The sequence below is a fragment of the Thamnophis sirtalis genome, unplaced genomic scaffold (genome assembly GCF_051295495.1).
Source record: "Thamnophis sirtalis isolate CommonGarterSnake01/CBP01778 unplaced genomic scaffold, rThaSir2_p1.2 scaffold_7, whole genome shotgun sequence".
In the NCBI taxonomy this organism is placed as follows: domain Eukaryota; kingdom Metazoa; phylum Chordata; class Lepidosauria; order Squamata; family Natricidae; genus Thamnophis; species Thamnophis sirtalis.
Genome location: NW_028261387.1, coordinates 88,421,541 through 88,436,776, shown reverse-complemented (window position 1 = coordinate 88,436,776; position 15,236 = coordinate 88,421,541). Strand labels below are relative to the sequence as shown.

Below are 15,236 nucleotides of genomic sequence, written 5' to 3'. Positions count from 1 at the left end.
AAAAAATAGTGTAATTCCCACCCTTCCTCGCCAGGTATCGCCCCCTCCCTTCCCTCCCCACCCAACTCCCCTGGACGGGTCTGGCTCACCGGGGGAGGGGGGGGGAAAGGGTCACGTGACGCTGCCCCACCGCCAGGCCGTAAAGGGGCCGAGCCGCCGATGAAGGCATCACTCGAAGGCCGAGATTAGGAGCGAGCGGAGCTTGGAGGCGCGTTCGCTTGGGCGCAGTTTGAGATAAGACGCCCCCGACGGCCGCCTCTCCGCCGATCCCGTCAAAAAGCCTTGTCGGGCAGAGAGAGAGAGAGAGAGGGAGGGAGAGAGAGCGAGAGAGAGAGGGAGGGGAAAACGTCGGCTGCCCCTGCTCGGTTTTCATCTCCTCCCCCTCCTCTCTTCCATTTTTTTTAAAATATTCCTTTTAACTTTTTGCACCTTTCGGATTGCGTTCTTCTTTCATGGGTGGCAACTAGGATTACTTTTTTTTTTTTTTGCCTTGACCTCCTTTTCCACGGCATGCGAGTTTTTCCTCCGGATCTGTAACAACGTGAGTACTCCACTCTACCCCCCACACCCCTTATTTAAACCTTCCTTCCCTCTGTAGCCGACTTATCTCGTCTTCGGCTGGGCTTATCTTGGCAGATAGCGTCGCACTTGGGAGAAGCTAGAAAGGAGTCAGGGGGGCAACGAGAGAGAGAGAGAGAGAGAGGGAGAGAGAGAGCTCAGCTTTGCAATTATTGATAAGCGAGCGGGTGATTTACGGCTCTGCTGATTAAATCCCCCCCTTCCCCCCTTTCCTTTTAAAGGCCCAGTCTTCTTAAACTAGTGTTTCCTTGGACGAGTTGGGGAACTCTTTCATTTATTTATTTATTCGTCTTTTCTTCCTTCCCTCCTCTGACTTTTATCCGGTTTTAGAGATTCCTCCCCACGCCTCTTGCTTCTCCAAAGGATCTTGCACAGACAGACAGACAGACAGACAGACAGACAGACACAAAGTGACTTTTTCCAGTCTTTTTACACTCCTGTGTCTTGCACCCGAGCAAGAAAACGAGTCTTCTTCCATTGGCGCTCCACGTTGCCTTGACTTTATTTTTTTTTAACTCCCGAGGCAAGCGCTTAAGCCTCAAAAATTTAGCGGCTGCTTTTCAGAAACCCCACGTCGCGTTCAAACGTCTGCGGAGACCTCAAGAACGGACGGGGCCTTCTTTTCTGTTGTTGTTGTTGTTATTATTGCCCCCACTCTCATCCCCCCCCCAAATTAAAAATCCCTATCGACCCATCGAGTCCAATGTCCGCTGGCCTAAATGAAACCAACTCTTTATAAATTGGTTCGGCTGGAAATGTACTGGGGATATTTGTATTTATTGTTTTAATTTTTATTTCGTTACATTGCCCAGGAATCACAACTGAGCCAAGCTGCCGTGAATTGATTTTAAAAAAAAACACAACACAACACACACACACACACACACAAAGTAGTTCCGCTGGACATCAAGCAGGAAATTGTACTTCCTGCTAATCCGGCTGGCTTTGAGCTGTATTTTTATTTTTTATTTTATTTTTAATTTGGGAAGAAAATCCCGAGCCTTCGGGTTTAACTAGTAGCTGATTGAGGCCTGGGCTTCTTGCGGGGGTGGGGATAAAGAGTTTGGTGGATGATTTAATTCAACCGGCTGTGGTTTGTTTTATTTTATTCCCTTCCAAGAAGGGAGTAAAATAGGGAGAATTCTGCTTCGCTTCATTCGTTCGTTTCTTCTACTGCGATCAGCTCCACACGCGCGCGCACTAAAAAAAAAAGGGGGGGGGGAGTCGCATCCCTGAAATCCCCTTCGATTTACTCGTTTTTTTTTCCATTTCTTTCCACCCCCATCAACCCCGACAGATCCGATCCGGGCATTTTTAAAATCGCTGTTTTAAAATATGGCTCGACTTCTATATACTCCCTTCTTTTTCTCTCGGAACAGTATTCCGAGATAAAGCTCTTGGGGAAAAAAGTGCGCTTCGGTGGGCTGCCCGCGATGGGGGGGGGGGTTGCCCCCTTTCCCAAGGAAAGAAAACATTTTATATTTTTAATACCTAACCTCGTTTGAGGGAAAGAAATAAAAAGAGAGAGAGAGAGACCCGCGTCCCGATTTCCCTCCATGATAGGGTAATTATTATTATGAGAAGAAGGGTTCATTATGAAATAGATTTGTTTCAAAAAGAGCTTGAATTTACCTTTGGATTTTCATTTTTCCTCCTCCTGCGGAAGTAGCTTTGGATTTAATTTATTTATTTTGCGAGGCGCATTTTGCGCCCGAAGAACTTAACGTTGTATGTTATACGGCAAGGCCCGTTTTACAAGCCGACATTTTCTCAAAACAAGCTCAAGGGGCCCCATCTTTTGGGGGGTCTGTTCTCAGCAAAGATTGAAACCCGAATTAAAGGGGTCGTATTTTTATTTTATTTTTTTGTCTCCGGTATTTCAGGAACCCCCAGGGATTCGCTGCTTCCTCATTATGGTGGCGGTGGGGTCCTTTGATTTTTCCCCACAGGTTGGCTGCGGGGGAGGGAGTGGGCAAGAGACTTCACCTTGAAAACAATTGAAACAAGCCATGATTAGATTGAAACACGGGTTAACCTTGTCGCTGGAGCACTGCTTCTCTGTGTTTCTTGCAGAAACACGCTTTTTAAATTATATTCTCTACCAAAGGCCGAATTTGGACACGAAGCATTTTTTTTCTCTCCTCCCCCTAGGATTTTAATAGTGGGCGATTAAAGATGGATTGAGATTTGGGGGGTCAATTTTAAGAGATTGGGTTTTTGTGTCCCTCCCCCATCTATTCTGAGATTTTAGTTGAGATCCAGTCAGGAATCGCATGCATTTTGCACCAATGCGGAACTGTCCATCGGTGAAAACTTTTTGCCTGCACAAAAAATAATTTGAGCGGTGTTGGAAGGGCAGAAGTAAACAATATTAAGAATTTCAAGGGTGTTTTCTAAGGCAAAGCTGGATCTAGAAATCGGTCAACTTCAAGTTTCGATTTAAAGGAGGTCTTTTTTTTTTTATCCTTTGCAGCCAGGAACCACTTCAGGGCGGCATTTCAGATACAAAGTCAATCTTTCTGAGGACTTGCTCCTACGGGTAAGTAAGAGTTAATTATCTTAGGGTGGCTTGTTACCCATTTTAAATCGTAGGTTTATCTGCACTAGATAGATACACGCTGATCTGCCCTAGTTGAAATGGCCAATATTAGTGCAATACAGACTTAATCTATTCTCAAGAAGGGCCACTTCTCCCTTAAATAGTAATTCTGATTGCATTTTCACAATATCCATGCAGGAGATCGGCTTCTCTTGAAGATGCTAAACTTAATGGATCTGTTTTGTACTGAGATGAGGAACCACAATAAATCGGACAGAGAGAGAGAGACAGCCACACACACACACACACACACACACACACACACACACAGACAGACAGACAGACAGACAGAGAAACACACACACATACACAGAGAGAGAGAGAGAGAGAGACAGACAGACAGACAGACAGACAGACAGACAGACAGACAGAGAAACACCACACAATCACAGAGAGGAAGAGAGGAAGACAGACAGACAGACAGAGAAACACACAGACAGAGAAACACACAGACACACACAATCAGAGAGAGAAAGAGAGAGAACTTTTAGGCTGGACTAGAAACTTGAAAAGGCCAGGACAAACTGCTTCCAATACGCAGCCAAGAAAAAAAAACCCCAATCATCTCATTTCCATCTCACCTCAATCATCCAGGTCATGGTTGTCCTAAAGGTGATTTTTTTCCAAAAGTCAATTGGACTTTTCTTTGTTTTTCCTTTCCTTCCTTCCTCTTTTCATCCAAGAAACTTGAATGAAGCTTCTTGAGTGAAATGTTTTCAAAGGGAAAAAAAGAGACCCAGTTGTTTGGGGAGAAAAAAAGCACCTTTGGGTCTCACCTGAGTGGTTTTCTTTGGCTGCCTTGTGGAAAGAGATCGTCTTGGCCTTTTTGCCTCCCCCCCCCACTTTTGCGCAGTTGAGGTTAGCTATATTGCAAAGCCTTCAGCAAAGGGTTCCGTGTTCAACAAGGCCTGAAGAATTGAACCATACTAGGGTTGAATGAGAAGGACAAACCCCAGATGTTGACTTAAGAAGGTTGCTTGGTCTTGGCAAAGCTTTGCGTTCCTGATTGGAATTGGAAAGGGGCGTTGAAGGTCTTTTCAAATTAAGGAAGCTTTTTCCCTCTCCTAAAACCGGTGGGTCCCTAAGGCAAAAATCCACCTTTTGGGAAGGACAGGTAGTGAAGGTGAGGCTCAAATATTTTGGCCACCAAAGGAGAAGAGAGGACTCTAATGTTGGGGAAGTTGGAAGGCAAAAGGAGAAGGGGAGGGTGGAGGAGATGGTTAGATAGGGTCACCCACACCATTGGCAGGCATTTGGGCAGACTCCAAGAAGCGATGGAGGGAGGGGAGGGGGCTGACATGGTATGGTCCATGGAGTCACACGGTTCCTCTCATTTAACTCTTAGCAACCTGCAACACCGCCTAAAACTTTGTGTATTTGAGCTGTTTATCTTCACAGCTGCAGATCCTTTATTCTGTAATGGCACCTCATCCACTACCTACCCCCCCCCTCTTTCCCTTTCCCTTTCTCCCTTTTCCTTTCCTTTTTCCCTTTCTTCCTTTCTTCCTTTCTTCCTTTCTTCCTTTCTTCCTTTCTTCCTTTCTTCCTTTCTTCCTTTCTTCCTTTCTTCCTTTCTTCCTTTCTTTCTTCTTTCTTTTCTTCCTTCTTCCCCTCCTTTCCTTCCTTCCTTTCCTCCTTTCCCTAACCCCTTCCTTCCTTTTCTCCTTTCTTTCCTTTTTTCCTCCTTTCTTTCCTTCCTTTTTTCCCTTCCTGCTGTCCTTCTTTCTTTTTTGAGGCTGAGATGGCACCTTCCATATTAACTTTCAGACGAGTTCTTGGCTTCTTTTTCATGGCACACGAGGAAGCATATCAAAAATAAGGGGCGGTTGGAACCAAGGAACTTCTGGTCTAACACTGGTTTTATGGTCAACTGACACCCCAGGAATGTTTATTGCCATTCCCTGGAGAGCTGGGCTTCATTGTTTTTAGGACAGGAGGAGCCATCTCAAGGTTTGGGGTGAAGGCTACATATAAACACAGGTTAATAAACAAACACCGAAATAATATCTAGCACTCTGGTTCAGGGCAGATAAAATTGCTGGGCTGGATCAGAAGAGAGACCTGGGTGATAGGATGCACTGTTTAGTTCAGGGGCTGCGAATGTGCTGTCCTTGTTGGAATCACAGAATGGGGTGGGCACCTCAGAGATCATCTAGCCCCGTGATGGGTAACCTATGGCACGTGTGCCAGAAGAGTCATGCAGAGCCATCTCCAGGAACCTGAGCCATCGCCCATTGTTCTTCAGGCTTCCGTCGTGCTGGTCAGCTGGTCTTCATGCACTCAGGAGCACCAGAAACCGGAAGAGCAGTGCACATGCATGCACCGGGCGGCTGCTCTTCCAGTTTCTGGCACATGCACCGGCCACCTGGTCTTCCATTTTTTTGGTGCACATAAGTGCACAAAGACCAGATGGCTGGAGCTCATGCACACAACGGAAACCTGAACAGCATCTTCCCAGTGTGTGCATGCGCACCGGGCGATTGCTCTTCCAGTTTCCGGCACATGCACTCCCATTTTGGCACCGAGTGCCAAAAAGGTTTGCCAACACTGACCTAGACCAACCTTCTCCCCAATGCTCAAATACGGTGGCCAGATGTCTATAGAGTTCAAAATCCTAGGAAAGAGCAGGACTTGGCAGTAGTAGATGAGGGACCGATCTAGGCATCTCCCAGAAGACGTAGACCTGTTCTTTATTGTCCCCTAAGGCAGGACCAGAAGCAGTAGGTTAAAATTCAGAAGTTCAGGCTAGACGTCAGGAAGGTAATTCTTCGCTGTACAAACTATGGAACAGGCTGCCACATGAAGCGGCGAGTTCTCCTTTGCTAGAAGTCTTCAAATGGGACAGTGGACGGTCATGGTTCCACCACAAAACCGCGTTCGACTAAAGCGCGCTCGACGAAACCACGTAGCTGACGTCATCACAGGGCGACAATAGCGCGGAGACAGAAGCACGCTGTAAACGCTAAACCTAAAATTAACCCCTAAACCTAAACCTAACCCCCCCTAAACCTAATCCTAAACCTAACCCTAACCTTAACCCTAAACCTAACCCTAAACCTAACCCTAACCCTAACCCTTAACCTAACCCTAAAGCTAACCCTAACCCTAACCCTTACCTTAAGTTGAATCTGCTTGCTTTCAAAGCGCTATTTAAAGCGCCCTTCTTTCTCCGCGCTCACTGTTGTCGCCCTGTTGATGACGTCAGCGCCGCAGTTTAATCGGGCGCGCTTTAGTCGAGCACGGTTTTGTCGTGCCATGGACGGTCATTGGTCAGAAGCCTGTGGTACAGACTTTCTCAACCTTGAGCCCCTTTAAGTTGTGTGGACTTCAACTCCCAGAATTCCCCCAGTCACCACAGCATAGCACAGCTGGTTTGGGGAATTCTGGGAGTTGAAATCCACACAACTTTAAAAAAGTGCCCAAGGTTGAGAAACGCTCTACTACCAGTAGTAGACCTATCATTAAACAAGAGAATGGAGATGGTGACTTCTTTGGTAACTTCCAAAGCCCACTTTAGTTTTGAAGGCCAATGGAAGGATTTCAAAGGGTGTCAACTAAGAGGGCTTAGGATTCCCCCCCCTCCCCCAGTTGACACATCTGTCTAAAACTGTTTGACACTGGTTGGCATGCAAGAAATGGAAGACAAATTTCATTGCAAGCACAAAGATCTATTTTGATCTGATCTCCTGCAAGAGAATCAGTGAATTGGATTTAACACAGTATATAGAAGAATAGAATAGAATAGAAATCTTCATTGACTAATAAAGTTGTGATTGGACACACAAGGAATTTGTAAACTCTTTGTAAAGTAAAGGCAAAGGTTCCCCTCACACATACATGCTAGTCACATGGAATGCTGTTACCTTCCTACCAAAGGTGGTTCCTATTTTTCTACTTGCATTTTTACAATGCTAGGTTGGCAGAAGCTGGGACAAGTAATGGGAGCTCACTCTGTTACGCAGCGCTAGGGATTCAAGCCGGATTCGAACTGCCAAACTGCCAACCTTTCTGATAGACAAGCTCAGCACCTTAGCCACTGAGCCACCTTGTAGGCTCTCCTTAATCCTTATGTATGAGCTTCTTGTATTTCCCATATAGTACACTTGTCAATTGAATCAAAATGCAGTTCTCTACCATATTTAGACATACATCTGATTCTATCCAACCTTAAGGCAAATAGGGGGTTGGACTACAAGACCTTTTAAGGTCCCTTTCAACTCTATTGTTCCATGTTAAGGCAATCTTCCTCCAGGGGGGGCATTCTCTGTATTATGTCACTCCTAACCAGGATTAACCAGGTTAAGACTGACATAATCACCCTTATAACAAAAACAATCCTAACCAGGATTGTTTTTGTCAGGAGGGAACATGTCACTCTTAACTAGGATTGGTTGTGAGAGAATGATGGCTTCTTTGCTGGGGATATTTATCGTAGCCATGGACGCATTAATCTTGGAAAAGCCTGAACCTGATTTTGAAGGAAGATGGTCATTAGACTGGACGGCCCTCTGCCTGAATGTTTTAATGCAGGTTTCTACTGAGCAGGGGGTTGGTCTGGATGGCCTCAAGGGCACCCTTCCAACATTTTGCTACTAAGAGCCTCCCTCTTTCCCTCCACTGGTGCTCCTAACTGCAACTCCCAGAGCTGCTATTTCTAGTTGTAAAATGCAAGGCGTATGATTATACCCATGTGTTTAATGCAACTTTTTCCAATTAGCATCCAGAATCATATGTTGACCTTTGACTTCAGTGTGCTGGCTGGGAATTTGTAATTGCAGCATATCCAGAAGGCAGGGGAAGGGGGCTTTAAGCTACTACAGGGTCTTTGATTTACAACAGTTCATTTAGTGACCATTTGAACTTACAACAGTATTGAAAAAGGTGACTTTTGGACTGTTTTTCACACTTTCTACCTTTTGCAGCGTCCACATAGTCACGTGATCAAAACTCAGGCCCTTGGGGACTGACTTATTATATTTATGACTGGTTGCAGTGTCCCAGGGTCACACGATCCCCTTTTGTGACCTTCTGACAAGCAAAGTCAACTGGGAAGTCAGTTTCGCTTAACAACCTTTTTACTAATTTAACAGCTGCAGTGCTTCACTTAACCACCTGGGGCCAGAAAAGTTGTAAAATGGGTCAAAATTCACTTAACAAATGCCTCACTTAGCAACAGAAATGGTGGACTCAATTGCGGTTGTAAATCAAGGACTCCCTGTGGCGCAGTGGTTAAATGCAGCACTGCAGGCTACTTCAGCTGACTGCAGTTCAGCAGTTCGGCAGTTCAAATCTCACCGGCTCAGGGTTGACTCAGCCTTCCATCCTTCCGAGGTGGGTAAAATGAGGACCCGGATTGTTGTTGGGGGCAATATGCTGACTCTGTAAACTGTTTAGAGAGGGCTGAAAGCCCTATGAAGCGGTATATAAGTCTAACTGCTATTTCTATTGCTATTTTAAGATTAAGATTAATAATGATTATTGAACATTTAAGATGATCTATGGTATGATATGGTATGGTATGGTATGGTATGGTATGGAATGGTATGGTATGGTATGGTATGGTATGGTATGGTATGGTATGGTATGGTATGGTATGGTATGGTATGGTATGGTATGGAATGGAATGGTATGGTATGATGTATGGTATGGTATGGTATGGTATGGTATAGCCTTTATTGTCATTGTACATCATGTATGCAACAAAATTGGTTTTAGCCCCACTGGTGCAATCCATGATAAAAAAATACAAAACAACATAAATAGCATAAAGAATAATCCTTGAAATGCCATTGTTAAATCTTCAAGAGGGGAAATGGGCTTATCACAATCATCATAGCACGCAGTTGTAAGCATCTTAAAGAATACTGAAACCCCACAAACACAACCGGTTTTCTAGAAGTTGCCCTTTTTAAGATTCTATCCACATAGGGAAGTAGTAACACAATGACTACAGAAATGTATATACACAATCAGTTTATCCAATTGACCTCAATGCCTTTTTAGATTGCATAGTAGCCCAGGTCCACAGTCCTGGCGTGATTTTGCTTTCTTGAAAGCAATTCCTCTTGACTCTTAGGCTACTCACTTTCAGGTGAGGAATTCATTTTCAAGTTCTGTTTTAGCAGGGACAACATCTCTTTGAAGTGCCTTTGTCTTCACAAGGCGACCCATCTTACTGTCCTAAGGTACTTTACTTACACAAAAGCTACTGATTAGCAAAGAAGGGAGGATGTAGATCAGATGTCTTCAAACTTGGGAACTTTAAAACTTGTGGATGTCAACTTCCAGGTGGCTGACGAATTCTGGGAGTTGACATCCAGAGGTCTTGTTGCCAAGTTGCCAAGTTTGAAGACCTCTGTTTTAGATGGTTAAAAGTGGGAAAATGCCCTTTCAACCTTCTGAAGAGTTCCAATGTTAGCTCAGGTTGCCATTTTAAGCAAATGGTTGAAAATATAGGCCTGATACAATCTCAGGTTTGGGGAGAAGATTTTTAAAGGCCTGGTTTTTATTTTCTCAGCTGCCCAACCTGAATTCCCCCGCCCCAAAGCCTCCACAAGTTGTGAATGCTCCAACACTGGGGATTTTTTAAGAAGAGATTGGGCAACCATTTTAAAAGATAGAATATAAGAGAGTTGGAAGGTACCTTGGAGGCCATCTAGACTAACCCCTGCGTGAGCAGGAGACCCCATATCATTTCAATAAAATGGCTGCCCCATTTCTTGAAAAGCTCTAATGATGATTCATCCACAATTTCTGGAGGCAAGCTGTTCCATTGGTTCATTGTACTCACCATTAGGGAAATTCCTTCTTAGTTCTACGTTGTTTCTCTCTCCTTGATTAATTTCCATCCATTGCGTGTTTTTGCTTTCTGGTGCTTTGGAAAATAGGTTGACACCCCCTCTTCTTTATGACAGCCTCTCAAATATTGGAATCAATGCTATCGTGTCTCCCCTAGTCCTTTTCATTAGACTAGCAACACACACAATTCCTGCAACTGTTCTTCATATGTTTTAGTCTCCAGCCTCTAATTATTTGTCTGAAATGGTGTAGGGTTTCCTGCCTGAGCAGCAGTTGGACTAGAAGATCTCCAAGGTCCCTTCCAACTCTCTTATTGTGTTAAAGCCAGTAAGTTAGACGAGTCAAAAAGAGGGCTGTGAAAATAACTACAGATCCCTCACCTTCTGGACATAAATTGTTTCAACTTCTATCCTCAAAACGACGCTATAGAGCATTGCACACCAGAACAACTAGACACGAGGACAGTTTTGCCCTGAATGCCATCACTCTGCTTAACAACTAATTCCCACAACATTGTCATATTACCTACTAAGACTATTATTCTTCTCTTCCTTCCTAGTACCTATCTCTTCCCACTTATGACTATAACCATGTTGCTTGTATCTTTACGATTTATATTGTTTTATTTGTTTCCTAGTATAATTTGATTGCTTATTAGTAACCTATGACTATCACTAAGTGTTGTTTCTTATGATTCTTGATGAATATATTCTATTTTATTTTTCTTTATGTACACTGAGAGTATATGCACCAAAGACATTCCTCTTGAATCCAATCACACTTGGCCAATAAAGAATTCTATTCCATTCTATTCCATTCTATTCCATTCCTTTCCATCCCATTCTAATTCTATTCTTTCTATTCTATTCCTTTCCATTCCTTTCCATTCCTTTCCATTCCATTCCATCCCATTCTAATTCTATTCTAATTCTATTCTATTCCTTTCCATTCCATCCCATTCTAATTCTATTCTAATTCTATTCTATTCCTTTCCATTCCATCCCATTCTTATTCTTATTCTTATTCTTATTCTTATTCTTATTCTATTCTATTCTATTCTATTCCATTCCATTACTCTATTCTATTCCATTCCTTTCCATTCCTTTCCATTTCTTTCCATTCCTTTCCATCCCATTCTAATTCTATTCTTTCTATTCTATTCCTTTCCATTCCTTTCCATTCCTTTCCATTCCTTTCCATTCCATTCCATTCCATCCCATTCTAATTCTATTCTAATTCTATTCTAATTCTATTCTATTCTATTCTATTCTATTCTATTCCTTTCCATTCCATTCCATTCCATCCCATTCTAATTCTATTCTATTCTATTCCATCCCATTCTTATTCTATTCTATTCTATTCCATTCCATTCCATTCATATATATGGAAGAGCGAACTTTCAGAAACTCCATGTTGTAGGCTAGGCTGGGAAGTTTTTGCAAAAAAGGAATTGTATGCTATTTTCATGTTGGAACTGTGGAATTGAAATGACCAGGAACTGACATAAAGAAGATTGACCTTTTAAGCAAGTAACTTTCAGCCAGACGTCCATCCTTTTATTGCCCTGGTCTCTATTCAAGAAAGGATGAGATGCAGATGTGAGGAGCTTATCACGAGGAATTTATCCCGTAGAGAAACTTTGCCAGCCAACCAATTCCTTTTAGGTTTCTGAAAGCTGATACTTCTAAACTTAAGATCTCACGAGCTCCTTTCTAACCCACCTTCCAGATCTACGTAAAACAAGGATTTCCAGGAAACCAAGTGGGTTGAGGTGTGTGGAACTGCAGTCTTGATTTTGTTTTTCTTTCTTTCTTTTTCCCTTTTCAGGTGCTTGAAAACTTCTTTTGTAACAGCCCAGAAGTTGTAAGCCAAACATTTTGAGTTCCTTTCCATCCAAGTTGTTGGCTTGTGTTGACAGAAGTCCCGATCATCATCACCACCACCACCGCTGCTTCTTTTTTGACTGAGTGAACTGTGGTTTGAAGGATATAAAATGTATCAGAGTTTGGCCCTTGCTCCAAATCCTGGCCAGTCAGCCTACTCCCATGATTCCAGCAATTTCCTGCACACCCCAACAAGCCCGGCCGTTTACGTCCCCACCAGCCGAGTTTCCTCTATGCTCCAGGGCCTGCCCTACCACCTGCAAAGCTGCGATCCCACCCACCAAGGGCATCCTCTGGGCGGCCACCCCGGGTGGGGCCAACCCACCACTGCTGAGGCTACCCACTTCAACGCCGGCAGCCCTCACCCGCCTTCCAGTTTTGCTTACACCCACAGCCCTCCTGGGGGCAGCACGGCCGGTCGAGACGGGGGCTACCAAAGTCCACTGTTGCTGGGCGCCGGAGGAGGCCGTGACCAGTATGGGAACACTCTGATGCGTACGGTCAATGGATCCTACTCCAGCCCGTATCCCGGGGCTTATGTGAACCCAGCGGAGATGACGCCATCTTGGCCTGCTAACCATTTTGAGAGCAGTGTCTTCCATGGTCTCCAGGCGCGACAAGGAGCCCTACCGGGCCGGAGATCATATGGTATGTGGCATTTATTGATTTAACTAACGTTTATCATTTTTACCAAGAGCTCAAAGCACCTCCTATTTTCCCCACAACAAGAAGCTTGTGAAGGTGGGCTGGGCTAAGACCAAAGTCACCCAGCTGTCTTTCATTCCTAAGATGAGACTAGAATTCACAGTCACCTGGTGATTGGCCTAAAGTTACCCAGCTGCTTTTATGCCTAAAATGAGATTAGAATTCACGGACACCTGGTGGTTCACCCAAAATCACCCAACTGCTTTCATGCCTAAGATGAGACTAGATTTCACAGTTACCTGGTGATTGGCCCAAAGTCACCCAGCTGCTTTCATGCCTAAGGTGACACTAAAATTCACAGTCACCTGGTGATTGGCCCAAAATCACCCAGCTCCTTTCATGCCCACGGTGCGAAGGCATGAATTCAGTCTCCTGGTGCTTGGCCCAAATCCTCCAATTGGCTTTTGTGGTTAAGATGGGACTTGAACTCATGATCTCCTGCTTTCTAGCCTGGTGGTGTGTTAACCGCTAGGCCAAACTGGCTCGCCTATCCCCAATTGCAGCAATTCCAGTCTCCTTGTAATGATTTCCTATCAATGATTTGGGTCTAAAGACTGGTGTGGCGGTAAATGTTTCATTGTTTATATGCCCTTGGTTCTGGTAGCCTCTATTGTAAAATTGCAGAGTTTGGGAGCAGTCACAAAAACAGAAGGCAGAGAAATTTGAATCATGCCATAGTCAGCATTCACAAGGGGCAGTGAGGAGGGTAAATGAAATTCAGCCAAGAGCTGAAAATACTGGATAAATAATTCTGTGCTGAGAACGGGAAAGCTTTAATTCAGGAACAACATCTGTGTTGCATGTGCAAATCCATATCCATATTCTTATCATGGTTTTCCTAACGATTTCATTGGAAAAAAGCTTGTGGAAATATCTGGTTCCATTGCATTGCTCTTAGAGTAGAGATGTATGCTCCTGCTTGAGCACGGGGTTGGACTAGAAGACCTCCAAGATCCCTTCCAGCTCTTATTCACATTATTACACAGTCAAGGGTTTATCAATTACTGGCTGGAAGCATTTTGATGAGAGGCTTTTGACATTTGGTTTATATTAGGAAATCTTCTCAGGCACTTAATTTAACAAATGTGTTTCCCACTTTTGTGCTTTATTCAGTAATGGTTTTAGATCTGTTGTGTGAACCAGTGGCATTACAAGAGGATGAGTTACAGCAGTGGTTCCCAAACTTGGCAACTTTAAGACTTGTGGACTTCAACTCCCAGAGCTGGCTGGAGAATTCTGGGAGTTGAAGTCCACAAGTCTTAAAAGTTGCCAAGTTTGGGAACCACTGAGTTACAGAATGTTAGAAGATGGGAAGGGGGGGGGCATTAAAAACTAGTTACTCTGTGATAAAATGGGCTGCCAATAAACGTAATAAATAATAATTGCCAGAGCCTTATTATTTTTAGGATCTTTGCCAAATGCTGCTTGAAGAATAAAGTAATTTCTATAACAATGAGCATTAGAAACTGTAAATAACAGTTCTGGCTGGTTTGTTCTATATATGATTGTATAGCGAGATACAGATCTAGCAGTTACATTCTGTTATTCTTAATGTGAAAGTCACTATACAATAATGACTGGATGGCCTTTAATGTTAACAAAACATTTGGTTAAAATAAGAGTTTAGATGGAAAAGATACTTGCAAGAACCTTAGATTGTGCTAAGCAGGGAGATGTTTAGCAGACAAGAATGACTGAGTTCACACACAACAAACACACAATATTATTAATTTGACAAATGTGGGGATCTGGTTGTCAGTTTATCCCCGAGTATTTCTCACTTAAGTATAGATCAATTACGTTTGATTCTATCATGTCTGTTAGGGGGTTTTTTTCTGATTTTTTTTTTCTAAGTCACTTGGTGTCCCAGAGGTGCTTTTCCCCCAAAAGATAACTGGACTTGTATTTTTTTTTTCCTTTGAAAACATTTTGCTTCTCCTCCAAGAAGCTTCTCCAGTTGAGGGTGACCCGTCTCAAATCCAGCAAGAACCTCCTTAAATATCTCTGGAGATTCCCTTTTTTATTAGTATTATTAAAAAGTTTTTTTTTAATTAAACACACATTAAAGCATTGGACACAGTGTTACCATCCGGGCAATGTCTTTGCCAAACATACTAGAACATAAAGTTAAATATTATAGCCACCATGCTTATTTACAATTAGTCTATTCCAGTGTTTCTCAACCTTGGCAACTTGAAGATGTTGGCTGGGGAATTCTGGGAGTTGAAGTCCGGACATCTTCAAGTTGCCAAGGTTGAGAAACACTGGTCTATTCAGTATTTACAAATATGAGGATATTGCATTTCCCTCCATGTGGCTTTGTTCTTGTCTAATACATTTTCACTGTTATGATTCTCAACCATAATTGTCCCAAAGGTGCTTTTTGAAAAGACAACTGGACTTTCTTGGTTATTATTTTTTCTTTGAAAGTGTTTCACTTTTCATCCAAGAAGCTTCTTGGATGAGAAGCCAAACATTTTTAAAGGAAAAAAAAAACCAAGAAAGTTCAGTTGCCTTTTTGCAAAAATAAATAAATAAATAAATTTAAAAAAGCAACTTTGGGACCTGGATGATTGAGAATCTCCATAAACACTTTCATGTTAGTATATTTCTCTGCATCAGAGGTATGGGAGTATGTGCCTAGGTTAAGTATCCTTTCCGTGACCCATCAA

The 15,236-nt window shown here is 43.2% G+C and overlaps 1 protein-coding gene across 2 annotated transcripts in view; it reads left to right on the top strand.

Moving 5' to 3' along the window:
• Positions 1-322: 322 nt before the first annotated feature.
• GATA5 (GATA binding protein 5) overlaps positions 323-15,236 on the top strand; it is a 52,026-nt gene continuing 37,112 nt past the window's right edge. For both annotated transcript variants that reach the window (XM_087720567.1, XM_087720568.1), the window contains exons 1-3: positions 323-541; positions 3,053-3,118; positions 11,804-12,507. In XM_087720567.1, the coding sequence (XP_087576693.1) occupies positions 11,970-12,507 (538 nt within the window). In that variant the 5' untranslated portion in view covers positions 323-541; positions 3,053-3,118; positions 11,804-11,969. The remainder of the gene's footprint in view (positions 542-3,052; positions 3,119-11,803; positions 12,508-15,236) is intronic.